This window comes from Penicillium macrosclerotiorum (genome assembly GCF_028827735.1).
Source record: "Penicillium macrosclerotiorum strain IBT 26536 chromosome Unknown utg000010l_segment0_segment0, whole genome shotgun sequence".
In the NCBI taxonomy this organism is placed as follows: Eukaryota; Fungi; Ascomycota; class Eurotiomycetes; order Eurotiales; family Aspergillaceae; genus Penicillium; species Penicillium macrosclerotiorum.
Genome location: NW_026643089.1, coordinates 2768038 through 2792530, shown reverse-complemented (window position 1 = coordinate 2792530; position 24493 = coordinate 2768038). Strand labels below are relative to the sequence as shown.

The 24493-nt window shown below is 49.5% G+C and overlaps 10 protein-coding genes across 10 annotated transcripts; 5 read left to right on the top strand and 5 right to left on the bottom strand.

The window, feature by feature from the left end:
* Positions 1-1084: 1084 nt before the first annotated feature.
* Positions 1085-2297, bottom strand: N7462_010601 (uncharacterized protein; the record flags this gene model as incomplete). The annotated part of the gene is made up of 4 exons (XM_057082315.1): positions 1085-1354; positions 1470-1683; positions 1746-2032; positions 2145-2297. 4 exons carry the CDS (start codon positions 2295-2297, stop codon positions 1085-1087), a joined length of 924 nt encoding a protein of 307 aa, XP_056929355.1.
* Positions 2298-4047: 1750 nt separating this feature from the next.
* N7462_010600 (uncharacterized protein) lies at positions 4048-5682 on the bottom strand (the record flags this gene model as incomplete). The annotated part of the gene is made up of 3 exons (XM_057082314.1): positions 4048-4173; positions 4229-5499; positions 5589-5682. 3 exons carry the CDS (start codon positions 5680-5682, stop codon positions 4048-4050), a joined length of 1491 nt encoding a protein of 496 aa, XP_056929354.1.
* Positions 5683-7169: 1487 nt separating this feature from the next.
* On the bottom strand, positions 7170-7542 carry N7462_010599 (uncharacterized protein; the record flags this gene model as incomplete). Its single annotated transcript, XM_057082313.1, has 2 exons — positions 7170-7400; positions 7426-7542. 2 exons carry the CDS (start codon positions 7540-7542, stop codon positions 7170-7172), a joined length of 348 nt encoding a protein of 115 aa, XP_056929353.1.
* Positions 7543-8230: 688 nt separating this feature from the next.
* Positions 8231-9715, top strand: N7462_010598 (arylsulfotransferase family protein; the record flags this gene model as incomplete). The annotated part of the gene is made up of 1 exon (XM_057082312.1): positions 8231-9715. One exon carries the CDS (start codon positions 8231-8233, stop codon positions 9713-9715), a length of 1485 nt encoding a protein of 494 aa, XP_056929352.1.
* A 2646-nt stretch (positions 9716-12361) lies between these two features.
* On the top strand, positions 12362-12925 carry N7462_010597 (Bys1 family protein; the record flags this gene model as incomplete). The annotated part of the gene is made up of 1 exon (XM_057082311.1): positions 12362-12925. The coding sequence occupies one exon, from the start codon at positions 12362-12364 to the stop codon at positions 12923-12925; it is 564 nt and encodes a 187-aa protein (XP_056929351.1).
* An 842-nt stretch (positions 12926-13767) lies between these two features.
* Positions 13768-15373, top strand: N7462_010596 (hydroxyacid-oxoacid transhydrogenase; the record flags this gene model as incomplete). Its single annotated transcript, XM_057082310.1, has 3 exons — positions 13768-14186; positions 14247-14305; positions 14367-15373. The coding sequence occupies 3 exons, from the start codon at positions 13768-13770 to the stop codon at positions 15371-15373; spliced, it is 1485 nt and encodes a 494-aa protein (XP_056929350.1).
* Positions 15374-15668: 295 nt separating this feature from the next.
* N7462_010595 (Zn(II)2Cys6 transcription factor domain-containing protein) lies at positions 15669-17298 on the bottom strand (the record flags this gene model as incomplete). Its single annotated transcript, XM_057082309.1, is given in 3 exon segments — positions 15669-16805; positions 16817-17152; positions 17242-17298. 3 exon segments carry the CDS (start codon positions 17296-17298, stop codon positions 15669-15671), a joined length of 1530 nt encoding a protein of 509 aa, XP_056929349.1.
* A 487-nt stretch (positions 17299-17785) lies between these two features.
* N7462_010594 (uncharacterized protein) lies at positions 17786-18072 on the top strand (the record flags this gene model as incomplete). The annotated part of the gene is made up of 2 exons (XM_057082308.1): positions 17786-17895; positions 17955-18072. 2 exons carry the CDS (start codon positions 17786-17788, stop codon positions 18070-18072), a joined length of 228 nt encoding a protein of 75 aa, XP_056929348.1.
* Positions 18073-19009: 937 nt separating this feature from the next.
* On the top strand, positions 19010-20941 carry N7462_010593 (uncharacterized protein; the record flags this gene model as incomplete). The annotated part of the gene is made up of 3 exons (XM_057082307.1): positions 19010-19262; positions 19342-19557; positions 19611-20941. The coding sequence occupies 3 exons, from the start codon at positions 19010-19012 to the stop codon at positions 20939-20941; spliced, it is 1800 nt and encodes a 599-aa protein (XP_056929347.1).
* Positions 20942-21653: 712 nt separating this feature from the next.
* Positions 21654-24332, bottom strand: N7462_010592 (beta-glucosidase; the record flags this gene model as incomplete). The annotated part of the gene is made up of 7 exons (XM_057082306.1): positions 21654-22962; positions 23016-23178; positions 23247-23496; positions 23550-23772; positions 23840-23892; positions 23963-24156; positions 24206-24332. 7 exons carry the CDS (start codon positions 24330-24332, stop codon positions 21654-21656), a joined length of 2319 nt encoding a protein of 772 aa, XP_056929346.1.
* Between the last annotated feature and the right edge of the window lie 161 nt (positions 24333-24493).

Below are 24493 nucleotides of genomic sequence, written 5' to 3'. Positions count from 1 at the left end.
TAGGGACCTGAACTAGTTAAATCAAAGGAATATTTGATACCACCTGGAAAGGCAAGAACATGAAGAGCATATGAATGTAATGACTCTCTGAACAGCAAAGGCCATGCTTTGAAGGCACAATTTTCAAACAATAAAACCTATCATCTGGCAAAAAAGGATGAGAACTGGACACGGCAAACAGACAGGTCAAACAGAGAGAGCCAGTGTTTTCCGGCGAGTTATTGTCTATGAGTTCATATAATGGAAGTGAGTTCATGATTTTGTCGAGTTTTCTTTCTTCATTTAAGCCCCCAGGACTTTTTTTGGAATAGTGATACGAGGATTCAAATTGCCCAATCACGTATATATTTCGATTAATAGTACATATATTTCCTCCAGCACGCGCAATGGTTGCCAAGACACCCAGACAGCTCAGATTTCTCATCGCCTAACGTAGTTGCATAGAAACAGAACTTTTGTTTGCTTTCAATGATGATGCAGAATTCACCGCCTGGAGCTTCTGTGGAAGAAATCCATTCGCCATTCCAGGCTGGCACATCCCACAGCTACTTCAGGCGTCCAAGTGGCATTAGTCAGCGGTTGCAATCGTGGTCAGCACAAGCAGTGGAAAAAGGCGGATTATTTAATAGGGTCTCGAATTTCTGAGTTCAAATATATTACAATCATGTCGTTGACCGGCCATTTGGCTTTATGTGTTGAGGACCCTTCAGGAACAATTCTGCATCGGCCGACGGGACCAGATCGCACTAGACCCGGGCTGGCTCTGGAGTTTTCGCGGTGTGAGATGCTATGGCTGCCAGCCCAATGACGAGACCTCTCAGGATCCGTATACCGGAAATAATTACTAATTTATCAGGGAATTGAGACTCAGTACTGCATTTGCGGCGTGGCAGCTCATAGAATTTGTTCATTCATGATTTCAACCTGGAAATCCATATGTTAACCCTGGGGACCCTGCCATCTATCCCCGTTTAATTACAGTAGAGAAAAGGAAGAAAGAAGAAAAACCAGACCCTGACGCCATGCTAATGAAGAAAGCTGTTTGGAATAACATGATACAAGAAGAAACACAGATACAGGTCATTCATCGTACATTTTCTCGTAACAGAACGCGTGGGACAGAAAACGACTTATTGTTGCGGATAAGTTGATGCGTATCCACACCCGCAGCAGTCGCTTCGATATCATCCGATAGCATGCGCCCATGCCGTGGGGACCGTACAGATGGCGGGCTGGTCATGAGAATCTCGCCCGATGCCTGCTTGCGAAGCCAATATGCCCGCATGCGATCAAGCGCGGTCTTAAAATCATCGAGGATCACTGTGTCGCAGAGGCATTTGAAGATAAATGAGAGCTAGAAATGTGTGAGCGAAATATGAGCCCGTACGGCACCAATGTGTGAAGGGAATACTGTTCAGATTGCTTTCACTTGGACTGAGAAAGTAAAACAAAGAGAGTATGATGCATACCTTCCAGAAAGGTTCTATTCCTTGCGGCAGGGCATCACTGAACACATTGAGCACGCTGCACGTGTCCACTACAATGAACGCTATCGAAAGGCACATCGACAGGAGCATCACTCCAAATCGAGGACTGACTTTCACCAGTTCCCACAGGCCGAAGTTGTACTCCTTCTTGATTGTGTAAAAGAGTGAGCATGTGGTGAAGACCCACCATGGGTCCCTGGATCAGGGTTATTATCAACAAAATTTGTGACAATTATGATTATCTGGAAGAGCTCTTACCGGAATAGAGGCTCGAGAGGTCGGGTCATATGAAAGATGTTGTTGATGTTGTTGAAATAGGAGAAGTTTGCATAAATCTCAAGGATCCAGTATGGCCAGCATAGAACGACCGTCACGATATAGATCATTGAGACACGGCGGGAGAGGAATGGACGATTCTTCATCCAGGCAATGACGTTATGCAGAGCCCAAGAGACGTTCAGACCGATGGCGGTGACCGAAAGGTACCAGCCATAGGCGGGTTCATGTAGAAAGATGAATGTGCCATGGCCCATGGCCAGAATCAGCTGCAGATTTTGGTTAAACACAAGATAGTCCATATTAATGAGGCTTGTATATAGTGATGTATGCAGGGGAGACGAATATCAGTTGCTCGCGCAATGCGGGGATGTGACTTACTTCGGCGAAGATTAGTTTGTGTAGCAGAATATGCTTCTTCATGTTGGAGATCGTGACGGCAGACATGATTATGAGACTGCCCACCATCAGACCCTGGCCCCAGGCCTCGAGGGCCAGACCATCACCGGTAGGTCGGCCAACGTTCTCAGTCATGGCGGCTTCAGTGCATGGTATTTAGCATGACAAGTGAGAGATCGGAGTGACAGGACCAAGGGTGAACAAAATACAGCGAGATTGAGTGTAGGAACAAAAAAGGCGAGAGAATTGCACGGTGGTGAGAGAGAGAGTAGTGAGAGGCGAGGGTGAAAGAAAGAGGAAGTGGTTGAGGGGTGAAAATGCGCCGTTGTATTGTGCTGTTCAACGCCGTTGCACACAAGCGGTTAGACTTCGGGGGGTGGCTCGCCAGGAAAGGCCCGAGCTTGAACTAGCTGGACTCCTCGGGGTCGGGGAGTCGTGGTCCAGGCTTTAACGCAGCTTTAACGCAACTCTCAGTCCCTGTCAATAGCCTCAGTCATCTGCGCTAGCAGTCCGGGCCAAGGCGACCCGGCCAAAGACTCGACTACAGAGACATAGTGGAATCAAAGGAGAGAGCTACCTACAAAGGAGTTAAGAATAGCACAAATCAAAGACCAGTCTGGCTTTGGTCCTTGTTCTGCCGACTCACTAGGAGGCCTGACTGGCTGGCTAGGCCGAACTACAAAACTCTACAGGAAAGTCCGACCAGATCAACGAACACAGCTGCAATACATTGATCAAAAATAGTCAAAACTCAGTCCCTCCACCCTTGAAAGTAACCTGCATTTGTGGATTTGCTAGAACTCTACCCCGGGAGCAAGAGGGGCTTCATTTTACTCCTGGGTATTTTAGGATATTTTTAATTTGAGCTGCGTTACGTGGGGACCTGGTGGCGCGGGCTACAGTAGCTTCTCAGCACAGGTCATGGTTACCTCGGGAATCATCGGCGAATGCTCATCCATGTGCTGCTGCTTGTCGCTTATTTTATTCATGTCCAGGAGAAGAGAGCTTTGGATCTGATGGGGCCAGACACACAAGAGTTCGATCTCGTCAAGTGGAGAGTCAATGGAAACCGAGCTAGTCCCTTGGTCTCATCGATTTAAGGATAGTGGGATGCCGGGGTTAAAATTTGTGACCAATGGATGCCAGCCCTATGTCTCCATCGGGCCCGTCTGGCTTTTTGATCCTCTCGCCTGAGGCCTGTCGCGGCGCTGGATTAGAGTACCTGCGCGCCAAATCTGTCGCGTGCTCCGTGCTGAACGGCAAAGAACAGCTTTCATTTGACTTTGGGGGTTGACACCTACCTGGGCGGGGACAACCTGCCATTCAGAATGGTGGATTCATGACTCTGGACGAACAGAGTTGGTGGCGTCCGCTAAACTCGGCTTTTTGTATGGGGATGGGGATAGGGCCCAGTGGTCCTCTATATCCTTTGACCTGGAGGAGAATAAGTGAGGTCCCATCAACCGCAAACCCGATGGGAATTCCGTATATTCGAGATTGCTCCATGACAAACATCAAACCACGAGTTTACTCCAGCAAGAGTGCTCCGTAGCTGGGGATGGAGATGATGGCACGATGATGGACAGGGTTAGTGGCTCCGCTATTTCCCCGTCTTGCCCGTTCGACGTGGGGCCGAAACCCGGGGAATCCAATCCCCACGCGCTCTCAAGGGACACGGACCGAGTGGCCACACCAGAATACACTAGATGGGATAGGGGGCTCGTGTTTGTGGAGCGGAGGTGTGATTCAGGTAGCAGGCGGGGTGGATTCATAAGTTTCATGTCATTAGTTAAAGCCACCCACGACAAACTATGTTTTGTAAAGGCCACAGGCTTCCTGGAGAGTATCTGAATCTACGGTCGCTCAACTAAAAGCTTCAAAGAGATCATGCCTTGGCTTCCGTCGGAGCACCTGTTGTGTGCTCTTCATGATGGGTCATTTCGAGATGTTTCTCCTCCATTTTCTTACCACCAAAGACCTCCTGCATCTCCTCTAACGAGTGCCGCGATGTCTGCTCAACACGTCAGTTATGCTGTCAGCTTTCAAACAAGCATTGTAGAACCTACCTCTTTGAGGACAAACCAAGCATACACAATGATGGCGTAGTTGAAGATAGCGAACATCAGGAACATGCGCCATCCAATGTTGTTGATTGCATGAGGTGTGACTTGCGACATCATGAAATTGAACAGCCATTGGGATGCCGCGCCGACCGTCACTCCCAGCTCACGGGTACGGCTGGAGAAGATCTCCCCCACGTAGAGCCAGGGCAGTGGACCCCAGGACATGTTATAGCTGAAGGCCTCGGCGTAGGTCATTATGATACATGCGATCCCGGCCGCTGTTGGCGACGTGGCGTTGGCGTTGGTGGGGTGTGTGGCTAGAATGCAGGAGATAATGAGCATGAACGAGCCCATTGCAAACGCGCCCACCATGAACGGCACTCGACGACCAATGCGATCCAGCACAAACAGTTGGAAAATACTGACACCGCAGACCTTCACGAGACCGAAAAAGCCGGTTACCAATTTCGATGAGCTCCCAGCCCCGACGGCGCTGAAGATCTGGGTCGCATAGTATGCGAGAGAGGTGTTTCCAGTGAGTTGAGCGGACAGTTGAATAGTGACAGCAATGAAGAGTCGGTATCGGTTCACGGGTAGCAGTAGTTCCTTGAACGTCAAGTTTTCCTTCACCCGCGCCTCTTCTTCAATGCCGGCGAGAATCTCATCGAACTCCTTCTGCAGCTCTTCAGTTTCTTCGCCTCCACGTACCCACTTCAGCGACTCGCGGGCCTCATCCAATCTTCCTCGCGCGGCAAGCCAACGCGCACTCTCCTTCACTGTACACATTCCAGCAAGTAGCAAGGTCGATCCAAGAAGCTGGAGGCCCAACGCAGTCTGCCACTGGCTGGTCCCGGGTTTCTGGTCTTTGTCCACGGCATATGTTACCCAATAGGCGATCATGACTCCCAGGGCGAAGAACAGCTGGAAGCAAGCACCCAGCCGCCCACGTATTTCCTTGGGCGACATCTCAGCCGCATACATGGGGATCAATACGGTGGCGGCACCGATTCCGAAGCCAGCAATGACACGTCCCGCGTAAAAAGTGCCCAATGTGCCGGAGTTAATGACTTGCAAAATCGTACCGAGGGTGAATACCAGGGAGCTGATAATCAGGCCAGTGCGGCGACCAAAGAACTTTGCGATCGGAGAGACGAGGAAGCAGCCGAAAAAGGCACCGGCCTGGAGAATCGACACAGCATTTGAGTTCACGTTAGTTTTCTGTGCTTTAGTATAGCCGAAATCATCTTGGAAGGATTGGAGAGAGAGAACGCCGCCTAGATGACAGGGGGGAAGAAGTCAGTACGGAGAGACCAACGCAATTTTGAAACATTCCGAGTCAATTTTGGGAGAGAAGCCCACGCACTAATAACACCGGTGTCAAAAGCAAAGGAAAACGAGCCCATACAGCTGGCCGAGACCAGATATATGGCACGGAAGAGCCCCAGCTTGCGACCCATGATGCAGGTCGATGATGTGAGGTGTGCAACGTGAAGATGAGAGGAAGAGAGCAATCAAAGCTAGTAGGAAGCAGTTGTGTTGCACACAGGCGCCGTCACCTGCGTTGTACCGCCAGAACAATTGAAAATGACGCGCCAAATCTTCTTGTTGGGGGTTTAGAAGAGCGACTACGGGGGATCTGATGCCGATCAGACGTGCGGAGCAAAGAAGGAGACAGACGCAGTGCAAACAACAGCACACAGCGCAGGCTTTATGGCTGGCAGATCATCTGAGGGATGAACTAGCCGCTGCACAGGGTCTGTCGAGATGATGCATCTAATTGCCAGTACAACCTCAGGTGCAGGGCCCGCCCCATCACGAAGCTCTTTGATTCAGCCACGCGAGAGCCGACCGGCTCGCAACCGAGTATAATGGAGCGCACACCGTTATTGGGGTCTGGGAAGAGCTTAGACGTAGAGCGGGGGTCTGGGCAGCCTCCAGGTTGGGATTTGATTTGCGGGGAACAAAATCAGTCGATCCCAACGGGGAGTTTTCCAGGCCACCGCAAGGGGGCCAAAACAACTTCGGCCAGACCTGGTTGCGCGTGGCCTGCACCATCCCTGTTGGCTCTCGGGTGATGTGGTTGGATATTGATGGCCAAGGCAAATGGGATCATCCTTGGCTCAAATGATGAAATGGTCGGGGAGTCAGGAGGACCATCTTGAACTTCTCTGTTTCTTGCATGAAACTACGAGGTCAAGTCATGGTGGGTGGAAGTGGAGTCGAGCAACTCCGCAATCCAGACCAACGACCCCGGATTGGCATGGCTTGCCTCGATCGGGGGAGTAGATGAACATCGCTTTTCGATCGCGATGAGAGTAAATGTATCAAAGTCCAAGAGATCTCTAAAACCTCGCGGGCTTGCGTCGGAAAAGCCGATCTCACGTTCTTGTTCCATTTTTCTGGTTTATTGGCCTCTGTGCCTCTGTGCTTCTGTGCTCTGTCGTCTAGTTAAGCATAGATTTTCAATTTTAGCATGCCTAGATATTCGACTCTCACGAGATTAGAACAACGGCCCGTCAGATTCAGCCTCCACCAGCATTAGAGAGCCAACGGTAGTCTTTCAAGATGAAGTTGAAAAGAAATGCGACCGTGCGGAGAGTCCGGCTTGGATAACAGCTTTGGTGGCTCCAATTAGCGCAAGTATTAATTAGTATTATGCATCGGAGTATCTCAATCAGTTCCCCCAAACATCATGCAGAACATTTTGATCTTGAGATTCAAAATACGCGGCTGGGAAAAAGGAAAAAAGAAAAAGAAAAAGCAAAAAAAAACCAATGCGATGGCAATGGTACATTCAGTAGGTACATACGTATATTTTTTGCAATTCAAGTTGGCCATGCCCAATCTATCATGTCTTATCCTGTGCTCGTCAAATCTCAATATCCGTCATATCTCATACATAATTGTCTATCTGTGAACCTTTGGATAGTAAGCGGATCGCGAATCACCAGCGGTCCTTGCCAGCAATGCTCTGTAGTCCTATTCCATTCGGGACGCCTCCAGAGAATCCTGCAACTTTGAGACTGATACTCCGAGACTCCTCTCGGGACTTGCCATAACTGGCAGCGCCGGAGCCGATCGTTACCGGGCTATTCCCGTCTGCCGCTCCGGCATTTTGCTCAGGGGCGACATTTCGGCTCCGGGTTCCCACACGCTGAACGGAGTACCAAGGGTTCTATGGGGGCGGAGTCGCCACTTACATAAACTGTGCGGACTCTATCCCGCCCGGCAAAGTAAAGTGGCCTATTGCAATGCATTTCATTGACAAAAGGTACGGCTGCCCTCTTCCTCGTTTCCAATGTGCGCCGCCGTAGCATGGTGGAGACTTGGGCCATGCGAAACACCCTGCCAAGACCGATCGGCTCGCTGATCGCACGTCTTAGCCTCGAAGCGTATCCTGGATGCCGCCGTCTGGTTGGTCTGTCGATTAGATTATTGATTGCAACCTCTTGATCCAGGAGAGGAAGATGCCATGGCAGGTACATGCCCTGTTAATCTGTTTTATCCGCAGGTGAAACGACCACTGTCGGGTCAAGGCTTTGACAGGTTCCACGTTCCAATTTGCAGATAGATGAAGCGCTTGGGTGGCTGGCCCACCCAGTGACGGTGGCCAAGCCTGCGTATCCAAACTTCCTGAGAATAGCCGTTGTGCCGAAGAAGAAGTCAAGAAAGCCGATCTGGCTAGCTGATGGACGGTGGTTGGAAGATGGCGAGATTCTAACCCACTCACCATCGGCTGTCGAGAGGCAATGATCTTCAGGGCCCAGGGTTTCCTGGTACTTCCCTATTCCTGGCAATGTCGGGAGTAAAGAGTGGTGACCATTTAAAATGGCTCTCCCCGGCCAGAGATGCTGAACGTTTGATTTTCTAGAAAAAAACGCTTTTGCAGTTCTCACTCTTGTCACTCTTTTAGTTTCGTTTCCATTCATTCGTTTCCAAACTCACTCTATTCTTTTGACCCGTCACCTGAGGGTTCCTTTCCCGCAAGTCACGAAAGGTTTCAAAATGACTCCTTGGTGGTATACCGCTAGTAGCACCCTACTGCTGAGCTCTTTGGGTGCTGCAGCATGGCCCTACGCTTCATATAGTTCAATCGACTTCCAGCCTCCAAAGCTGGAGGTCAATACAACAGGCACCACTGAGCCTGGATATCTCTTTCTTGGTCCTCGCGGTAGCATCCAGCCGGCAGGTACGGCTGCGCTGATCTATGATAATGAGGGCAACCTAGTCTACGAGGGACCAGAGGAAGTTACTGCTAATTTCCGCGTCCAGCAACTCAATGGCTCAGATGTGATCACTTTCTGGGCTGGTGACATGATGAGTCTGGGGTATGGCTATGGAACGGTCCATATCCTTGACAATACTTACAAGGAGATCCATACCGTGACTCTCACCGGTCCCTTTGTCACACCGGACAACTCGATTAAAGACTCGTATATCGATTTACACGAGAGCCATATCACTCCGAGAAATACCCTTCTCGTTACCGCCTACAACTTGACACAGCACGACTTGACTTCCCTTGGCGGTAACTCATCAGAATGGATGCTCGACAGTCACTTCTATGAGATCGATATTTCCACCAATCAGATTCTCAATTCATGGAGTGCATTGGATCATGAGGACCAAATTCCGCTTACCTCCTCCCACCAGAAGCTTGGAAAAGATGTCGGCACACAGGATGCACCCTATGATGCTTATCACATCAATGCTATCACGCCCACGAACAATGGCTATCTAGTTTCGTTGCGTCACATGTGGTCCGGTTACTATTTGTTCCAAAACGGCACAATCATGTGGCAGGTCAGTGGTGAAGATGGCGGTGACTTTGCGCAGGTTGGAAATGCGAACTTTTCCTGGCAACACGACATGCGCGTGTACAACGAGACAGACGAGGGCCTAGTTTTGAATCTGTTCAACAATGCCAACACCCCCACGGACACTGCGGATCCCACCACAGGGGTCAGCCTGGCTATTGACCTGGTCCAGAAGAAGGTCACTGGCCTGCGCTCCCTTAGTGATCCCAATGACCCAATCCACTCTGTCAGCCAGGGCAGCTATCAGTTGCTGAATGAGGTGAACGGTCACGTCTTCATGGACTATGGTTCCATCTCCAAAGTCAAGGAGTATGACGGCGATGGCAATGTCGTTTTCAGCGCTCAATTCGGCGAGGACAATGCTGTAGCCTCATACCGTGGCTATCGTGCGCAGTGGAGTGCCGTTCCCTTCTGGAAGCCCTCGCTGAATGTCACTCGCACCGCCTCTGGCGCTACAGTGTACATGAGCTGGAACGGTGCGACCGATTATGATAATTGGGTTGTTTACTCGGCGACATCAGAGACCTCGACCAACAACACTCAGATCGGTGCTGCGAAGCGCAATGGCTTCGAGACCATTGTGACCCTGACTAGCCCGCCTAGCAACTATATTCAGGTTGTCGCCCGCCAGGGTAACAATGTGCTTGGTACATCCGAGATTGTTTCGTTCTAGAATGAAAGCAATTCTCTCACATTATCTCAACTCACTTGGGGGATTTTGGTTTTTTTTCAGCTGTTGCTACATGATGTCAATGTCTTTTACTACAATCTTGTCGGCTTGGGTCGGCTTGGGAATAAAGACTGACATGTATTGGGCCTTGGGGTTGATTCCTGTATCGCGCGTGAATGCTATTTATTCATGTATATATTTTGTTGTGATTTGAAGACTTTGTAAATATGATTTATTGTTATGGTTATCAATTTTGTTTCCAAAAAGAGCCCTTCAAACTAGCCTCTCAAGTTTTCATCAATGAACAGCCCGCGTGGGGCTGCGAAGTGTCCACGATCGATAGTGGAATCGACGTTAATCCTGCATTAAAAGGGGCGAACGCTGAAACGACGAGACCCGGCCACGCGCTGTCCTGTACAAACCTAATTTATCACCTGATGTTACATCTCACCCTACAATGAGCGGGGTATCAGGCCTTGTAGGAATCTTTTTAATGTTTTATCTCAATGTCTAATCCAGTCTGCGAATATATTCTGGTCACGTTTTCATGTTGCGCTATTCCTAGTTTTGACATTATGGAAAAACTCACTTTTTTGTTTCTGTACAGTTCTTGGGTCATATGCTAAGTAATTTCTTTCAAATTCTTGAAATCAAGATCTTGATTGCGCCACTAGGCTCGGCTTGAAATTCCGATAATTGCTATCAGAATCTCACATTCCAGCCAAGCAAGGCGAGAGTACTCCCGTTGCTAGACAAAGACCGCCACGCAGTTTGATCCATGCCTCCTCATATTCACCCTTTCCGCTAGGCTGCTCATGGAGAACCTTTAGTCTCGCTTTCGGAAGGATTTTTAAGAGATGAAGGGCGCAAGAGTAAACCAAGGACACCATCTGTATCAAACTGCGCGAGTGGAATTCCGGCTACAGCTCTGACCCCTGCCGCCACATCATCAATATGGAGACGGAAGGCTCCCATGATCTGAAAAAGCATGGCGGTTTGTGCCTTTAGATTTTCTTGTTGAATTCGGATCATAGATCCCTGTTGCGGAATATTCTCCATGGTCAGCCTAGCCTCCCATGTTACTCGACTGGTGCCTGTTTTTTAAATTTAGAAGCAGGAAGGTCAGCCATTGACGGCTAAGTAACTTATGATTGATTGCATGGTAGATATAATTCAGCTTAGTCCCTATATTGACCATAGCATCAAGGTCTTCGTTGAGCTTTTTCTTGATACCCATGAAACGATAACCAAGGAACTCGAGAAAACGTGAGATGGTTGAAATATACCACCTTTGTGAAAAGGCTGTATTGAGATCCGATGCTATAGCACTATTTGCTTTTGGGGCTTTCTATCGAAAACGCCCTCGGCCTTCCCGTGAATATGTCTGGAATTTCAGGAAAAGGATGTTCCAGTAACGGCATGCTCAGCTCAGCTAATTCATACTCACTCACCAATCGGTGAGAGGTGGCCATCGCATCGCCATTTGCTCTTGATATCTCATTGGCGCGGTAAATGATAGTGAAAGAAACCGCGCAGGTAAGTGTGAGTATCCCAATTATATTCCTGGTTATCGAGAGGGGTCTGTGAGCAGCATAAGACATCTCTCCGCTTAAGGCTTGAATTGTACGACATCAGGAAGTACAGAATATAGAACCTTGGCTTTATGCCTTATTAGATGAATGTTGATATCCGAAAAATCCCCGAAAACTCTTTTGAATCATCAATACACCAAAAGGAGTGAGTCTCGAGTTGGATGGAGTGAGAAATGCGTGACGGAGGGGAAACGCCAAGGAAGCCACTGATCATATCTCCAGTGAAACCGGATCAACACAGAGTGGCTGTGCGCGAAAAGGCCTGGGTGGCTAATTTATCAAAATCTCCAGACAACAGCGACTTGCGGCTTGTTTTTCTGGCTCTTTAAGGCAGGTTGGTGAGGGTGTGATAAAAAAAATACCTCAGAACAAAAAGCATTTCCATAGCCTCTCCGTCCTTTTCGATCGAAACCGAACAATCTTTAACTGTATAATACAACAACAATCATTTGATAATCCAAGACCAATGTTGGAAAATCCATGGCTAAGTATCAGATCATTGGTGCCTTGTCACCATAACAGCTTGCATACCAATCAATGTGCCGCCGCTCGTCAAAAATATCCGAATCGGCCCAGACCACGACGAACTCTCTAGCCAGAGCCCACATTCCTTTCCGCCAAGATGTTACTAACAAGGGATCGGACCTGACAACCACATTTCAATCTCTCGCACGAGGTTGCATGTCCAATTAAGTACCAAGCCGCATAGATGTAACATTTTACCGATGTCTTCTCTGTCGCAATTGGGTCCTCTACTTTGAGAGTGACATTGTGGGACTGAGATATCCCTTCATTGTGCACCGTCTGTACAATATGTAGTGGCGTTGAAGAACTGATATGGCTAAATCAGTTCAGAGGTATTTGGAACGTGCTGTAAACCCCTGCAGGGATGTTGCATCCCGTGCATTATGGGCATCGACGCCGCGTTTTTGCTGATCAATTGTCTCTCATGATCCCAAGGCTATATAAAGACACCTTTACTCCGTACCATCAAGGTATCGATCGGATAAACGAATGCATATCACGGAGCTCTTCATCGGAATTTCTACAGACCACAATGATATTTTCCAATATTCTTTCAATCTTCACTTTGGCCAGTCTGGCCCTTTCGTCTCCAACAGTTGAAAAAGGTTCAGACGTAATTCCATCCGGAGCATTCCCACCTTCATCCTCCTCGGTATCAAGCTCGCTTAAGACGCCAACCCCAGTCTCGTCAGTCAACAGTCGCCTCGGTCGTGCTATTATCGTCAATCATTGCCGCACGCCGATCTTTGTGTGGTCAGTAGGCTCGCTTGTCCGACCAGTGGAGCTTGTTTGGCCTGGCGGCCGTTTTTATGAGAAGTTTCGTCACGACACTATTACCGGCGGTATTGCCTTGAAAATTAGCACCTCGAGAGACGGTCTCTATAAAAGTGCACCGCAAACCATCTTTGCTTACAACCTCAATGAACAGGAGGTTTGGTACGACCTGTCAGATGTATTTGGAGACCCATTCACCGGACATCCGGTTGTACTAAGCCCATCGGAGCCGCAAATTGCGTGGGCAAGTGGAGTTCCACCTTCCGGGAGCCAGGTTCGTGTGCAGGCGGCGTCGACAGATTTGGTCTTGACTTTATGTTAAATGAAAAGAACAATCTCTTGTGAGAGAGCTGAAAGATCTATTTGTCTGAATGGGGGCTAGATTATATACGAGCCACGGCTGCCATTCAATATACATATCAGCTTTTGGGATGAGCCGGATGTGTTGTGTTGGAAGAATAGAGGATCAGTGAATCTGACAATCTAGTCGACTATTCAAGGTCTTGGATGGGTGGGACTTGATAGTTGCGATAATTCTCAACGCGATCTGATGCTGAATATCTGCGAATCTGTACGAATAATTTTACAATGATCCAAAAAATCCCCCATGAACAACTTCAGTATTTGGTTGAGCGGGACGGTCTTGTGCAACGCACTTAATCGGCAGCAATTACAGGATGGTAAAGCTACTGCTATACGAAATAAAATACGACATAAAAAGGCTGTCGCATCAGTTGCGCCTAGTAGTTCTCCAAATTTCTCCAATTTTGTCGCCAAATTCGGGCTCCCGCGGCTGATGTCATGCACGATTGGACCTCGGCTGGTGGAACAAGGGAGTAGGTCAGACTTCCGAGAAGCAGCCGATAGCATCGACTACGCCAATTAAAGGTTTGATAGGTGGAGCTAGAACTGAGTCTCGAATGATCGAGCCGATGTCCGTAAACTGAATGGGCAAGACAGATTATAGTTTACGCACTCAAAGCTAAGTTGTACTGCAGCCACGCGTACCTCGGATAGAAGACCGACTCGGTGCAACCCACGAATCCCCGCATTTCCTCCGTTTCTCCAACTCCCGCATTTCCACCGAACCTCACCCGCTCTTCTTGTTCATTTGATTTACACCTCCTCTCATCCTCTTTCTTTAGGCTATCGATCACCGAGAAAATGGTTGCTCCAGCGATTCGGGTGGCCACTTCAGCCGCCAGTCGAGCCCGCAGTCTGCTTCGCACAGTGCAGTATACCCACCCGCCGAACTGCCCCTGCCACTCCAATCCCAACCACCACCATCACCACAAGCCTTCGCTTATGAGCCATGTCCGTCGGCACCTCGCGACCCCCGTGGATCCAGCACGCGAGAAAGAGTATGCCTTTGAAATGGCTGCGTCTAGTATCCGCTTCGGACCCGGTGCGACGAAGGAGGTTGGAATGGACTTTAAGAACATGGGCGCGAAGCGTGTGTGCATTGTTACCGATTCCACGGTCCTCAAATTGAATGCGATGAAACAGGCTGTTGAGGGATTGACACGAGAGGGCATTGAGTTTACCATCTTTGATAAAGTGCGGATTGAGCCCAAGGATAGCTCGTATGTTTCCAAATTGCAAAGGTTTAGGTAATGAACGGAATTGCTGACCAGAGACAATAGAGTCAAAGAGGCTATCGCGTTCGCAAAACCATACAACCCGGATGCGTTCCTTGCTGTTGGTAAGTCTAGGATGACACCATGGGCGTATTAGATATATAGCTGCTCTAACATCTATACTAGGTGGTGGATCCGTCATCGACACTGCCAAATTAATGAACCTGTACACTGTTTTCCCAGACGCCGACTTCCTCGATTTTGTCAATGCTCCTTTAGGCAAAGGTCTCCCCGTTGACAAGCCCCTACGGCCGCTAGTTGCCGTTCCGACTACAGCAGGCACAGGCTCTGAGACTACTGGAACCGCCATTTTTGACCTAGTCTCTAAGAAGGCCAAGACTGGTATCGCTCACCGCAACCTGAAACCTACCTTGGGCATTTGCGACCCTCTTAATACTCGTACCATGCCCTCAGCTGTTCATGCCTCCTCTGGTTTAGACGTTCTGTGCCACTCGCTCGAGTCTTGGACCGCGATCCCATATAATGAGCGCACACCCCGCCCAACTAACCCTATCAACCGTCCTGCATATCAGGGTGCAAACCCTATCTCCGACATTTTCTCTCTTGAAGCCCTCCGTAGCACGGTAAAATACCTTCCCCGTGCAGTGCGAGATCCAGATGACCACGAGGCGCAGTCAAACATGCTCCTTGCCGCTACCCTAGCCGGCGTTGGCTTTGGAAATGCTGGTGTCCACCTCTGCCACGGAATGAGTTACCCGATTTCTAGCCAGAACCCGGGATATAAGCATGCTGGCTACCAGGTTGATCACCCAATCATTCCCCACGGCGTGTCCGTGGCGGTTACTGCGCCAGCCGTTTTCCGCTTCACGGCAGCATCGAACCCAGACCGCCATTTGGCTGCCGCAGAGGCGTTCGGCGTTGATATCTCTAACGTCAAGCGTGAAAGCGCGGGAGAAGTGCTCGGCAATGCTATTGCGGAATTTTTGCTTAAGTTGGGTGATCAGCCCCGAGGATTGAAAGATTTGGGCTTCAAAGCGAGCGATGTGGAGGGTTTGGTTGAAGGGACGATCCCGCAGAAGCGGGTCCTTATGCTTGCACCCAGCTTGAGCGACGAGTTGGAGGCGGAGAAGGGGGAATTAAGGAAATTACTTGAAGAATCGTTGGATTATTAAGGTTCTTGTGATTTTGGAGTGGGGGCTGTTAGTGGTTCTGGCTTGTCATTCACATATAGTAGGCCTTAGAAAGCCATATGTAACAGTCTGCAGAGTTTAAGTCTATGCAAAAGATTAACAAGTCATCATTTAAAAGGTTTTTATGAGTTTCCACATTCCAGCTTCCATTTAATAGACAAAGTTTTGCAAAAGGCCAAAGTTACATTGCAACTGATTGACCTACATATATTAATGAAGATAGAGCAATATCATCATAAATAACAAATGGGACCACTCGATCATCTTAGAATAATTCTCAAGGTGTGTCTCCATCAAAAAGACTCGCGCGATAATCTTCTTCCTTGTCTTCCTCTACAATTCTCGTACCCAGCATGCCCATTGATGAGCCAATGCAATCCAGCCAAAAGGTGGTTCGAGAATCCTTATGCTCCGCAACCCGCAAGGGACCACGCCCAAGTTCAGAAGAGATCCGAAGAGGGAGAGCGCATGCCTTTGGAATTGAATGAGACAACGCAGGAGAAGCCGCGCTGCCATCGCTGGATGGAGTTTGCGTGGTAGTCTCCGGAGAGAGAGCGTCCGTGTCTTCAATACGAAGTTGATCTTGAAGTAAATCACATAACTGCTGAAGTGCGGCTTGCATGTCGTCCGCACCATTGACAACTAGGGACGGCCCGGTATCTGGAAAGAGCTCCGGAGCAGGACCAATAAAGCTTTCTGGTCGCTGAATGATGCCCCGTTGGCGCTCGGCGTGAGCATTGAGGGTGGAGCGTAGCGCCAGACTGAGTCTATGCAGTGTTTCAGATGTCTCTGCAATCCTGTGCATGAGCGAATGGGTGGCTTCCGGGTCTGGTTTTTCCAAGTCTGAAAGCATTTCGCGTGCTTCAGCAACATATCCTGGGCATTTGACGGCTTCCATGAACACGCTGTCTGAGAGGTAAGAATAGCAAGCCCACTCTCCAGGCTTCTGGGCGTCTTCGGCCATGAATTGTCGAGTATATTGTCGCCATTCCTCTTCATCGAGAAAGCATGCCTTTCCCTGATAGATTGCCGTCGCAATGTAGAAGCCCCGAAAAGTCGACCACAATAGCCGTCCAAAACCTGATTTGTGTAGCTTCGGGCCACGAGCTTCCACAAGCCTTCTAGATGCATCGGCATGGATAACCCAGGCTTCAGGTTTTGTTCGGGCATACATCTCGTATGCACTCAGCATCATGGTCGCGAAGAGCATGCTATCAGACAGGGCCTGATCGGGGTTGGACAGAGCACGAAAGAGTCCACGCAGGGAGATGCCATACATCTCTCGGCTGTTGCGAAGTAATATCGGATTCTCCGTCACACGTGCCATGTAAACTGCACCTAGACACGAGATGGCAGCATCCAAATACTGATCTTTGCCAATGAGCTTTACAACGTATTCCGCAAAGTCCGGCCCCTTTCCCGCACGAAAGCGGTTGTGATAATAAAGCGTAGGCCAGGAAGCGCTAATGCAATGAACAAAATGAAAGGGCTGCACAGCCCAAGGGCAGCAGCGCTATTATTCTCTTTTCGCTGCACCTCCTCGATATTACCATCATCCCTAACCGAGATGGACATGATGGATGAAGGAGCACTGAAAGTAATCAAGCCCCATGGCGCCCCACGACTTTTTCCTCGTGGCATCGACCGACGTCGCTGCTGGAAGCTGGGGCCTTCATCTTGAAATCGAAAGATGCGACGGTACCCCGGACAGGGGCGGCCATACCGTCGGCATTGCGAACATCCAGGAATTGATTCGTCACACTAAAAGGTTTGGTCAAAGGGGGCAGTCACTCATAGATGACAAATAACTCCAACAGCCTCGGGCTCGCAGTCCTCGCTCTTCAACTTACCTTGATATGTCTCTTGCGACAAAGGGCGCAGCCCGTACTATGCGGAACGCCCACCATTGTCAATCACAGCTGTCACTATAGATTCACGGCGCGCATAGGGGCATATACGACAGCGCCAACAGTCCAGGCCAGCCGCTTTAAATAATTTCCCATCAATAGTTGTCGCCGAGGGACTAGGCCTTGGCGTAGACCCAATTCGATTCGGGGCTTCACCAGACCGTCCCGAGCGGCCACGAACTTGAGGGCCATGATAACAATAGAGCATCGGAAATGCCGGCAAGCTCCAAAAACCGAGGGAGCGGGGGATGGAGAGGGACAGAAAGAACGAACAGGGGTTTGAGCTGGGCCCTAAACAAGCGAACTTTTACCATGGCGTTCCGGGATTGCGTTCCGGAGCCTATTTGACCAGGTATCAGAACTTAGACCTGGTCGAAGACGGGCCGATGAGAGGTCCAAAAGCCCGCTAATCGACGCCGCGTCCACTGGCGCGCACGCTGATCCACAGTTTGATGTGCGCCAACGTGTTTTAGACTCGCGATGCGCCATGCCAGATGTGCGATGCACGATGCACGAGGCCGCAGTGCCACAAAGTCGCGATCAGGAGAATCAGGAACTCAGCCCCAATGCCAGGTATACCTCGTTTGTTGAGCCCCGGTAAGCAGCATGAATGGAGGCAAATTCCCTCGTTGTTCGTCCCAATAACCATCCAATAGATGGGCAACCCAGACCGTTCGTAACACGATAAACCCGCAGTCCACTGGTCTGGTGCAGTCAGGATCAGTCTGGCAGTCATCCCCATTGGTCACGCAACGAGCCATTGATAACCGGTAGTTTGCGGTCGACAATGTCCCGGCAACATAAAATCTCAAAATCCTTAAAGCCCCTCTTTGAGTCCACAAATTGGGGAAGCGACCGGTTTTCAGCTTGACTTTGCGGGCACTCAGCACCGTTCGACACCGAGAGAATGAACGGATGCTCATTGGAAGAGAGCTGGGAGGGTGTAGCCGGCCTGGTCAAAATAATCAAAATATAGCGCACCTGAAATCGACGATTCCGCAACAATCAAGGGACTCGGTCTATCACATCCAGTTCGTCCTCAATAGACAAGCAACACGACGACCCCGCACCGATTCGGTGGTTCATGGTTCGCGACAAGATCCCAGCGCAAGTCAGGGAACTATATCCTGGCACCTGGGACCGTCGCCCATCACACTGCATCCTCGCCATCATTCCCACCCAACCCCAAACACCCAACATCAATTCCTTTCGATCTGGACGGTGTTGGTGTTGCTTTCGACTAAAATACACCGCAGGTTCCTTCCGCGTACCCTTATTCTAATCCCGACTAGCCCGAGTCGCAGCCGGGTCTCCAATCACCGGCCAGCACGGCCATTACCCCGCGTTTTGTGTTGCCCTGAGATGGCGGGCTACTGAGGCCGAGACTCGCCTCCAGCATGATTGGACCGCCTGCATCCAAGGTACCCAAGTGCCATTGGGATGCCCTTGAGAGGACCAAAAGTCCCGGCATCTGCGAGGTCGCTGGACTCTTGGGGCGCGCCTGCCGCGGTGATGCAATGTTGATTGCGGTATCGGGTTGGCCTTTCTGCCCTTGTCTGCTGGGGGGTTGCTTGCAGCTCCTTGTTCTTCATTCATAGCCATCCTATTCCTCCGTGAACCATTTTATTTGAACTTCGACCGTCGAGTTTGTTCTACAATCTGGCTCTTTTGATCCTATCAGTCTTCCAACTTGAGCATTTTATCTAGCAGCATGCCTCTGTTTACAGATGCACCGCCGAAGGTCCTTGTCCCAGAGAAGTTGTCACCAGATGGTCTGTCTTTACTAAGAGGCTCGCTCGATGTCGATGAGCGCAAGGGACTCAGCCCTGAGGAGCTACTGGATATCATCCCTAACTATGACGCTTTGCTCGTCAGATCGGAGACAAAGGTAACCGCAACGGTGTTGCGTGCCGCCCGTCGCCTGAAAGTCGTCGCTCGTGCCGGGGTAGGAGTGGACAATGTCGGTAGGTATCAAATCAAAGCGCGCAATACATGTCATATTTGCTGGAACTGGTCTCTTACCTGACATTTTCCCGGCTATAGATGTCGAGGAAGCTACAAAACTCGGCATTGTCGTGGTCAATTCACCCTCCGGAAACATTGGAGCGGCCGCAGAACACACCATTGCTCTTATGATGTCCATGGCAAGAAAGGTACCGGAAGCTTGTGCTAGTTTAAAGAACGGAAAATGGGAACGCAGCAAATTTGTGGGCGTGGAGGTCAAAGGGAAGACACTGGGAATTATTGGTCTTGGAAAAGGTAAACTTAGTCCTGCACCCTTATCAAAGTGATAATCTGACCAATATCTCAAGTGGGTTTGACCGTGGCCCGGCTGGCAAAAGGCCTCGGCATGACTGTAAATGCATTGGATCCATATGCGTCTCCGGCCGTTGCATCTTCGGCCTCTGTAACTCTTGTCTCATCTCTACCAGAGCTTTTATCGACAGCAGACTTTCTCACAATTCACACACCTCTCATCGCATCGACCCGAGGCATGATTGGAGAAGCAGAACTGTGTCAGATGAAACCGGGCTCTCGCATTTTGAATGTTGCTCGAGGTGGAACAATCGACGAAGCTGCACTGCTGGTAGCTCTAGACTCAGGTCATTTAGCGGGAGCAGCAATTGATGTCTTTACATCCGAGCCTCCCAGTCCGGATTGTACAGCAGCAAAGCTGATTGCCCACCCAAACGCCGTGGTAACTCCACACCTTGGCGCATCGACCGTGGAGGCGCAGGAGAATGTTTCGGTAGATGTATGTGAGCAAGTGTTGGAAATTCTGAAAGGAGCATTGCCCCGGAGCGCTGTCAACGCACCTCTCATTCTTCCTGAAGAATATCAAAAGCTACAGCCATTTGTCCGCCTGGTCGAAAAATTGGGCAGCCTTTACACCCAACACTACGCTGCATTGCCAGGCGGCTCCATGACGCGGAACACATTCGACCTGATCTACCAAGGCGAGGTCGCAAGTATCAATAACACAAAGCCCTTGTTCGCTGCATTAATCAAAGGCCTTCTAGCACCCATCAGCGGATCGGAAGGAATCAATATCAACATCGTCAATGCCGAGCTAGTCGCTCGTGAACGTGGAATCTTCGTGAACGAACAACATTCTCGCGATCCGGCGGACCGTTCCTCTTCCTATTCATCACTGGTTACTCTTGTTGCCAGACCGCCATCTCGCGCATCATCTCGGGCTCCTGGTGTCCCCGATGCCACCGGAGCGATATCTCAACCTCCCGCACAGCGAGTGATCTCGGGAACCTGCTCTGGGGACCAACCATTGATCACTCGGCTAGGCCGCTTTGAGGCTTCTTTCGTGCCAGAAGGGACTTTGCTCATTTGTGAAAATTACGATTCGCCTGGAAAGATCGGTGTTGTGGGTAGCATTCTAGGAGAGGAGGGTGTCAATATCAACTTCATGACTGTTGCCCCAGTTTCCCCCAAATTGGCCGTGGGTGATGACCCAAATGAGACTAAGCCCACCAAAGACGGCACCACCGAGACTCCGGTGCAGGAAGAGGCCTCTGGATCAAAAGAGGCTCTTATGATTCTAGGCATCGACCGGGTTGTCCCGCAACGGGTGACGGTCGATTTGGTGAAGGAGGGTGGGGTACTCAGCGCAGGTTTTGTGACCCTATGATCCCTTTCTGCAGAGCTTCTTATTTCTTTCAGGGAAGTGGATTGGGGGTTGGAGGGGGTTTGCCGACGATGAAGACGGTCAACATGATGATTCACTCACTCAACGTCCTACAATGGATTGCTTTTACACTGCCTTTCAACCACGGTAGACATTATTTCGGGACTTCATACAAAAGGCCGATTGTTCCCCAATATCTGCATAAAATACTTCATGTTCGACTCTAGATAATGACTCTCCGGATGGAGGGTCGTGGCTTTTCCATTATTTTCGTAAGACGATCTTGCCTAACATACGCCGGCACTTTCCAATGATATTTAGCTTCTATGCCCTGTGGAATAATCCGATCACCCAAGAGGCTGATATTACACAGCAGTTGCAAAAAAAATTGATTTTACTAGAGGTTTACATCGGATCCAAAATTCGCGAAGACGGAGTGGAGCAAACGCTTTGACAGATGAAAAGAGTGAAATTTCTACAGCAGCCGTAATCCTGTATAAAGTCCTACTGGAAGAGTGAAATATTCCGATAAAAGGTCTTCGTACTGTGACCCCAAAAGGTCATCATAAAACATGGTTTGAATTATTCAAAAATTATTGAAGTCACGAATGGCTAGAAAGTCTGGGCAGAGGTATTGCGAGGGGGAAGGGGGTTTAGTTTTAGACACCGCCAGTTTCATTCGTTCCTTTCTCCAGCTGCCGAGCCAATCCAATAATCAGAGAGTCAAAACTGTCTCAAGGGGGAGGTCTCTGCTGCTACGACCGACATAGATCTTGTAAGTTCCTCGCTGGAGAGCCCACTCCTGCGCACTAGTATCCCAAGTACTCAAGTCCCTTCGGGTCAAACTGAAGTTGACAGTAGTTGACTTGCCAGGCTTGATCGAGACCTTTTCGAAGCCACGAAGCTGACGAATGGGGCCATTGGGTACGCCAATATAAAGCTGAGCTACCTCCTGCCCATCAACACTTCCTGTGTTTTTAATAGTGGCAGACACAGTCACAAGTCCATCGAAAAGTCGAGGATTTCCCCCTGGGAGAATCCGTGACTTGGTGGGGTAGACTGAGAATGAGGTTGATTTCTTCGAGAGTTTCAGATTTGAATAGCTGAATGTGGTATAGGAAAGGCCGTAACCGAATGCATACTGCGGCTCGATTCCGTTCTTGTCAAATGCACGATAATCAATATAGATGCCTTCGGAGAAGTCAGACTGGGGGAAAAGCACGTAGTTCCCTTCGGGTTCCGAAGGCTCGAGAAGAGAACCGTAGTCAGACTGCTTTTTTGCGATGGTATAAGGAAGCTTGCCAGAGGGGTTTGAATCTCCGTAAAGAATCTCGACTAAAGCGCGACCGGTATCCTGGCCAGGAAGGTGGGCAAGTATGATACCGGTAACGTTGACATGATGGACCCATGACTCCACAGTACGGATACCAGCATTGTGAACCACGACCACGGTGTTAGCACAGTTGTCGGCGACATTGGTCACAATCGTGTCACTATGCGCATCGGAAAGGGCTGCCCGGTCAAACCCTTCCTCGGCATATGAGTTAATGAAGACCAGACACACATCTGATGTGTAATCAACAGAAGGGTTCTCGGAAGTGAAATCCCAAAGAACGGATGATCCATCCTCGTAAGCCCGTCGCTGAATGGCGCTAAAGGGAGCATCGACATAGGCGGGAGAGTTCGCACCAGAGCCACCTCCCACGTATAGAGTTCCATTTTGATAAAGGTCCGATCTGGTCGCAGTAGAGCCAAAATTGAAACTCGAAGTGAGGTCAAAAGACATGGGGGTATAGGCATCATACCCAAACACTGAGATCAACTTCGGTGACTTCAGAGGAAGCGCATTCTTGGTATTCTTCACCAAGACATGGCTCTCAATGGCTGCCTGGAGAAGGACCGGTTTGGCCTCTTTGGATGTAGCAATCACGGCTTGATGAGCTGTCTTGGCACTGCTAGGCATGCCAATACCAGGATTGGGGAACACTTGATCTTGATTCAGATAATACCACGTTGCCATCAGCCTACGGAAATATGTCAGATCCAATCAAACATATCAACTCTTTCGCCAACATACCTAGTGACCATGTCGTCCAAGCGTGAGGCTTCCATGGTTCCATTCGCAATAGCAGTAGTAAGATTGCTGTTCCAGAGCGACGATGATGGCATAACAACATCCAGTCCAGCATTCGCACTAGCAATTCCACCATGTTGAGCACCCCAATCCGTGACGACATAACCTGTTAAAAGGTGACAGAAAAAGAATTAGCCTGATCATCTCCAGAATCATTGTACCAAAATCAAATACCTTGAAATCCAAGCTCAGTCTTCAGAAGGCCATTGATGGTTTTGCTGTTTTGGCATGCATATGAGTTGTTCAAGCGGTTATATGAGCACATAACACACGTCGTACCAGCGAGAACCGCATCTTGAAAAGGCCAAAGATATAGTTCATGGATAGTCTTATCGTCCATGTTGGATGAAACAGACTGAACAGCATTTCCATCAGAATTCGTGCTTGGATTACGGTTAGTTTCTTGTTCGTTTCCGATGTAGTGCTGCCAAAATTGTTAGCCTTGTATTAATGTACCAAAGAATTCAGAGTTCATACCTTGAGAGACGTAGCAACATTCTGGGATTGAAGACCCTTCACAGACTCGGAAACCAGAATTCCACTGAGGTAAGGATCTGCTGCAAACCCCTCCCAGTTTCGACCACCCAGTGCTAAGCGGCCCAAAGGACCAACCACCGGCCCTAGAATCATGTTCACACCCTTCTTACGGAACTCCTTCCCCATGAACTTTCCTCGGTTATGGGCAAGTTCAGGGTTCCAACTTCAGAGAACCAAAGTCAGACGTGCACGAGGCTTCTGAATAGGGTCGTATATTGGGAATGGCCTACCTGGCCCCGACAGATATTCCAGACGACCAACCATTAACGTAATCAGTCCCTCTCTGCGCAATTGTTTTATCATTAACTTGATTATCGAATACCGAAAGACATCAAAGGAACTCAGATACTCACCAGGCCATTTCCAGCGTCACTAACGCACATGCCCGGGAAACCCAAGCGCTCTATGCCCTGAATGAATCCAGAGCAACCGGTTTTAGAGCTCGTGCCTGCTGTCAGATTGACCTTTTCGTCATCGGATAGCTTTCCAACAAAGGCCCTGGCCTTTTCATAGGCAGATGCCCAATCACCGGCACCAGTTCCCTCGGCTTTCTAGTGAGTTAAAACACAATAAAGATGGATGCAAGCTTGACTCACGAGTAGGGTAGACTGCAGGTGAGTCACCATAGAAATAGGTGTCGCTAGTAATCACATTACCGGCAGTGGTCACCGTACCGAAGGTAAAGGCCACCAGCAAACCAGCCTTTCCCAGCGAGTTTAACATTGCGAAAATAAGGAGCGATACTATCCCTTTCTCAATTCTAACAAAGACCAGAATAGGGTGGGATTATGATTCTTTATATAAATCCCTATGGCTCCCAGGGCCATCTCTAAGCGACTCATCCCCTGGCCAGGAAACTACGTTACATCACTGCAACCCTCGAG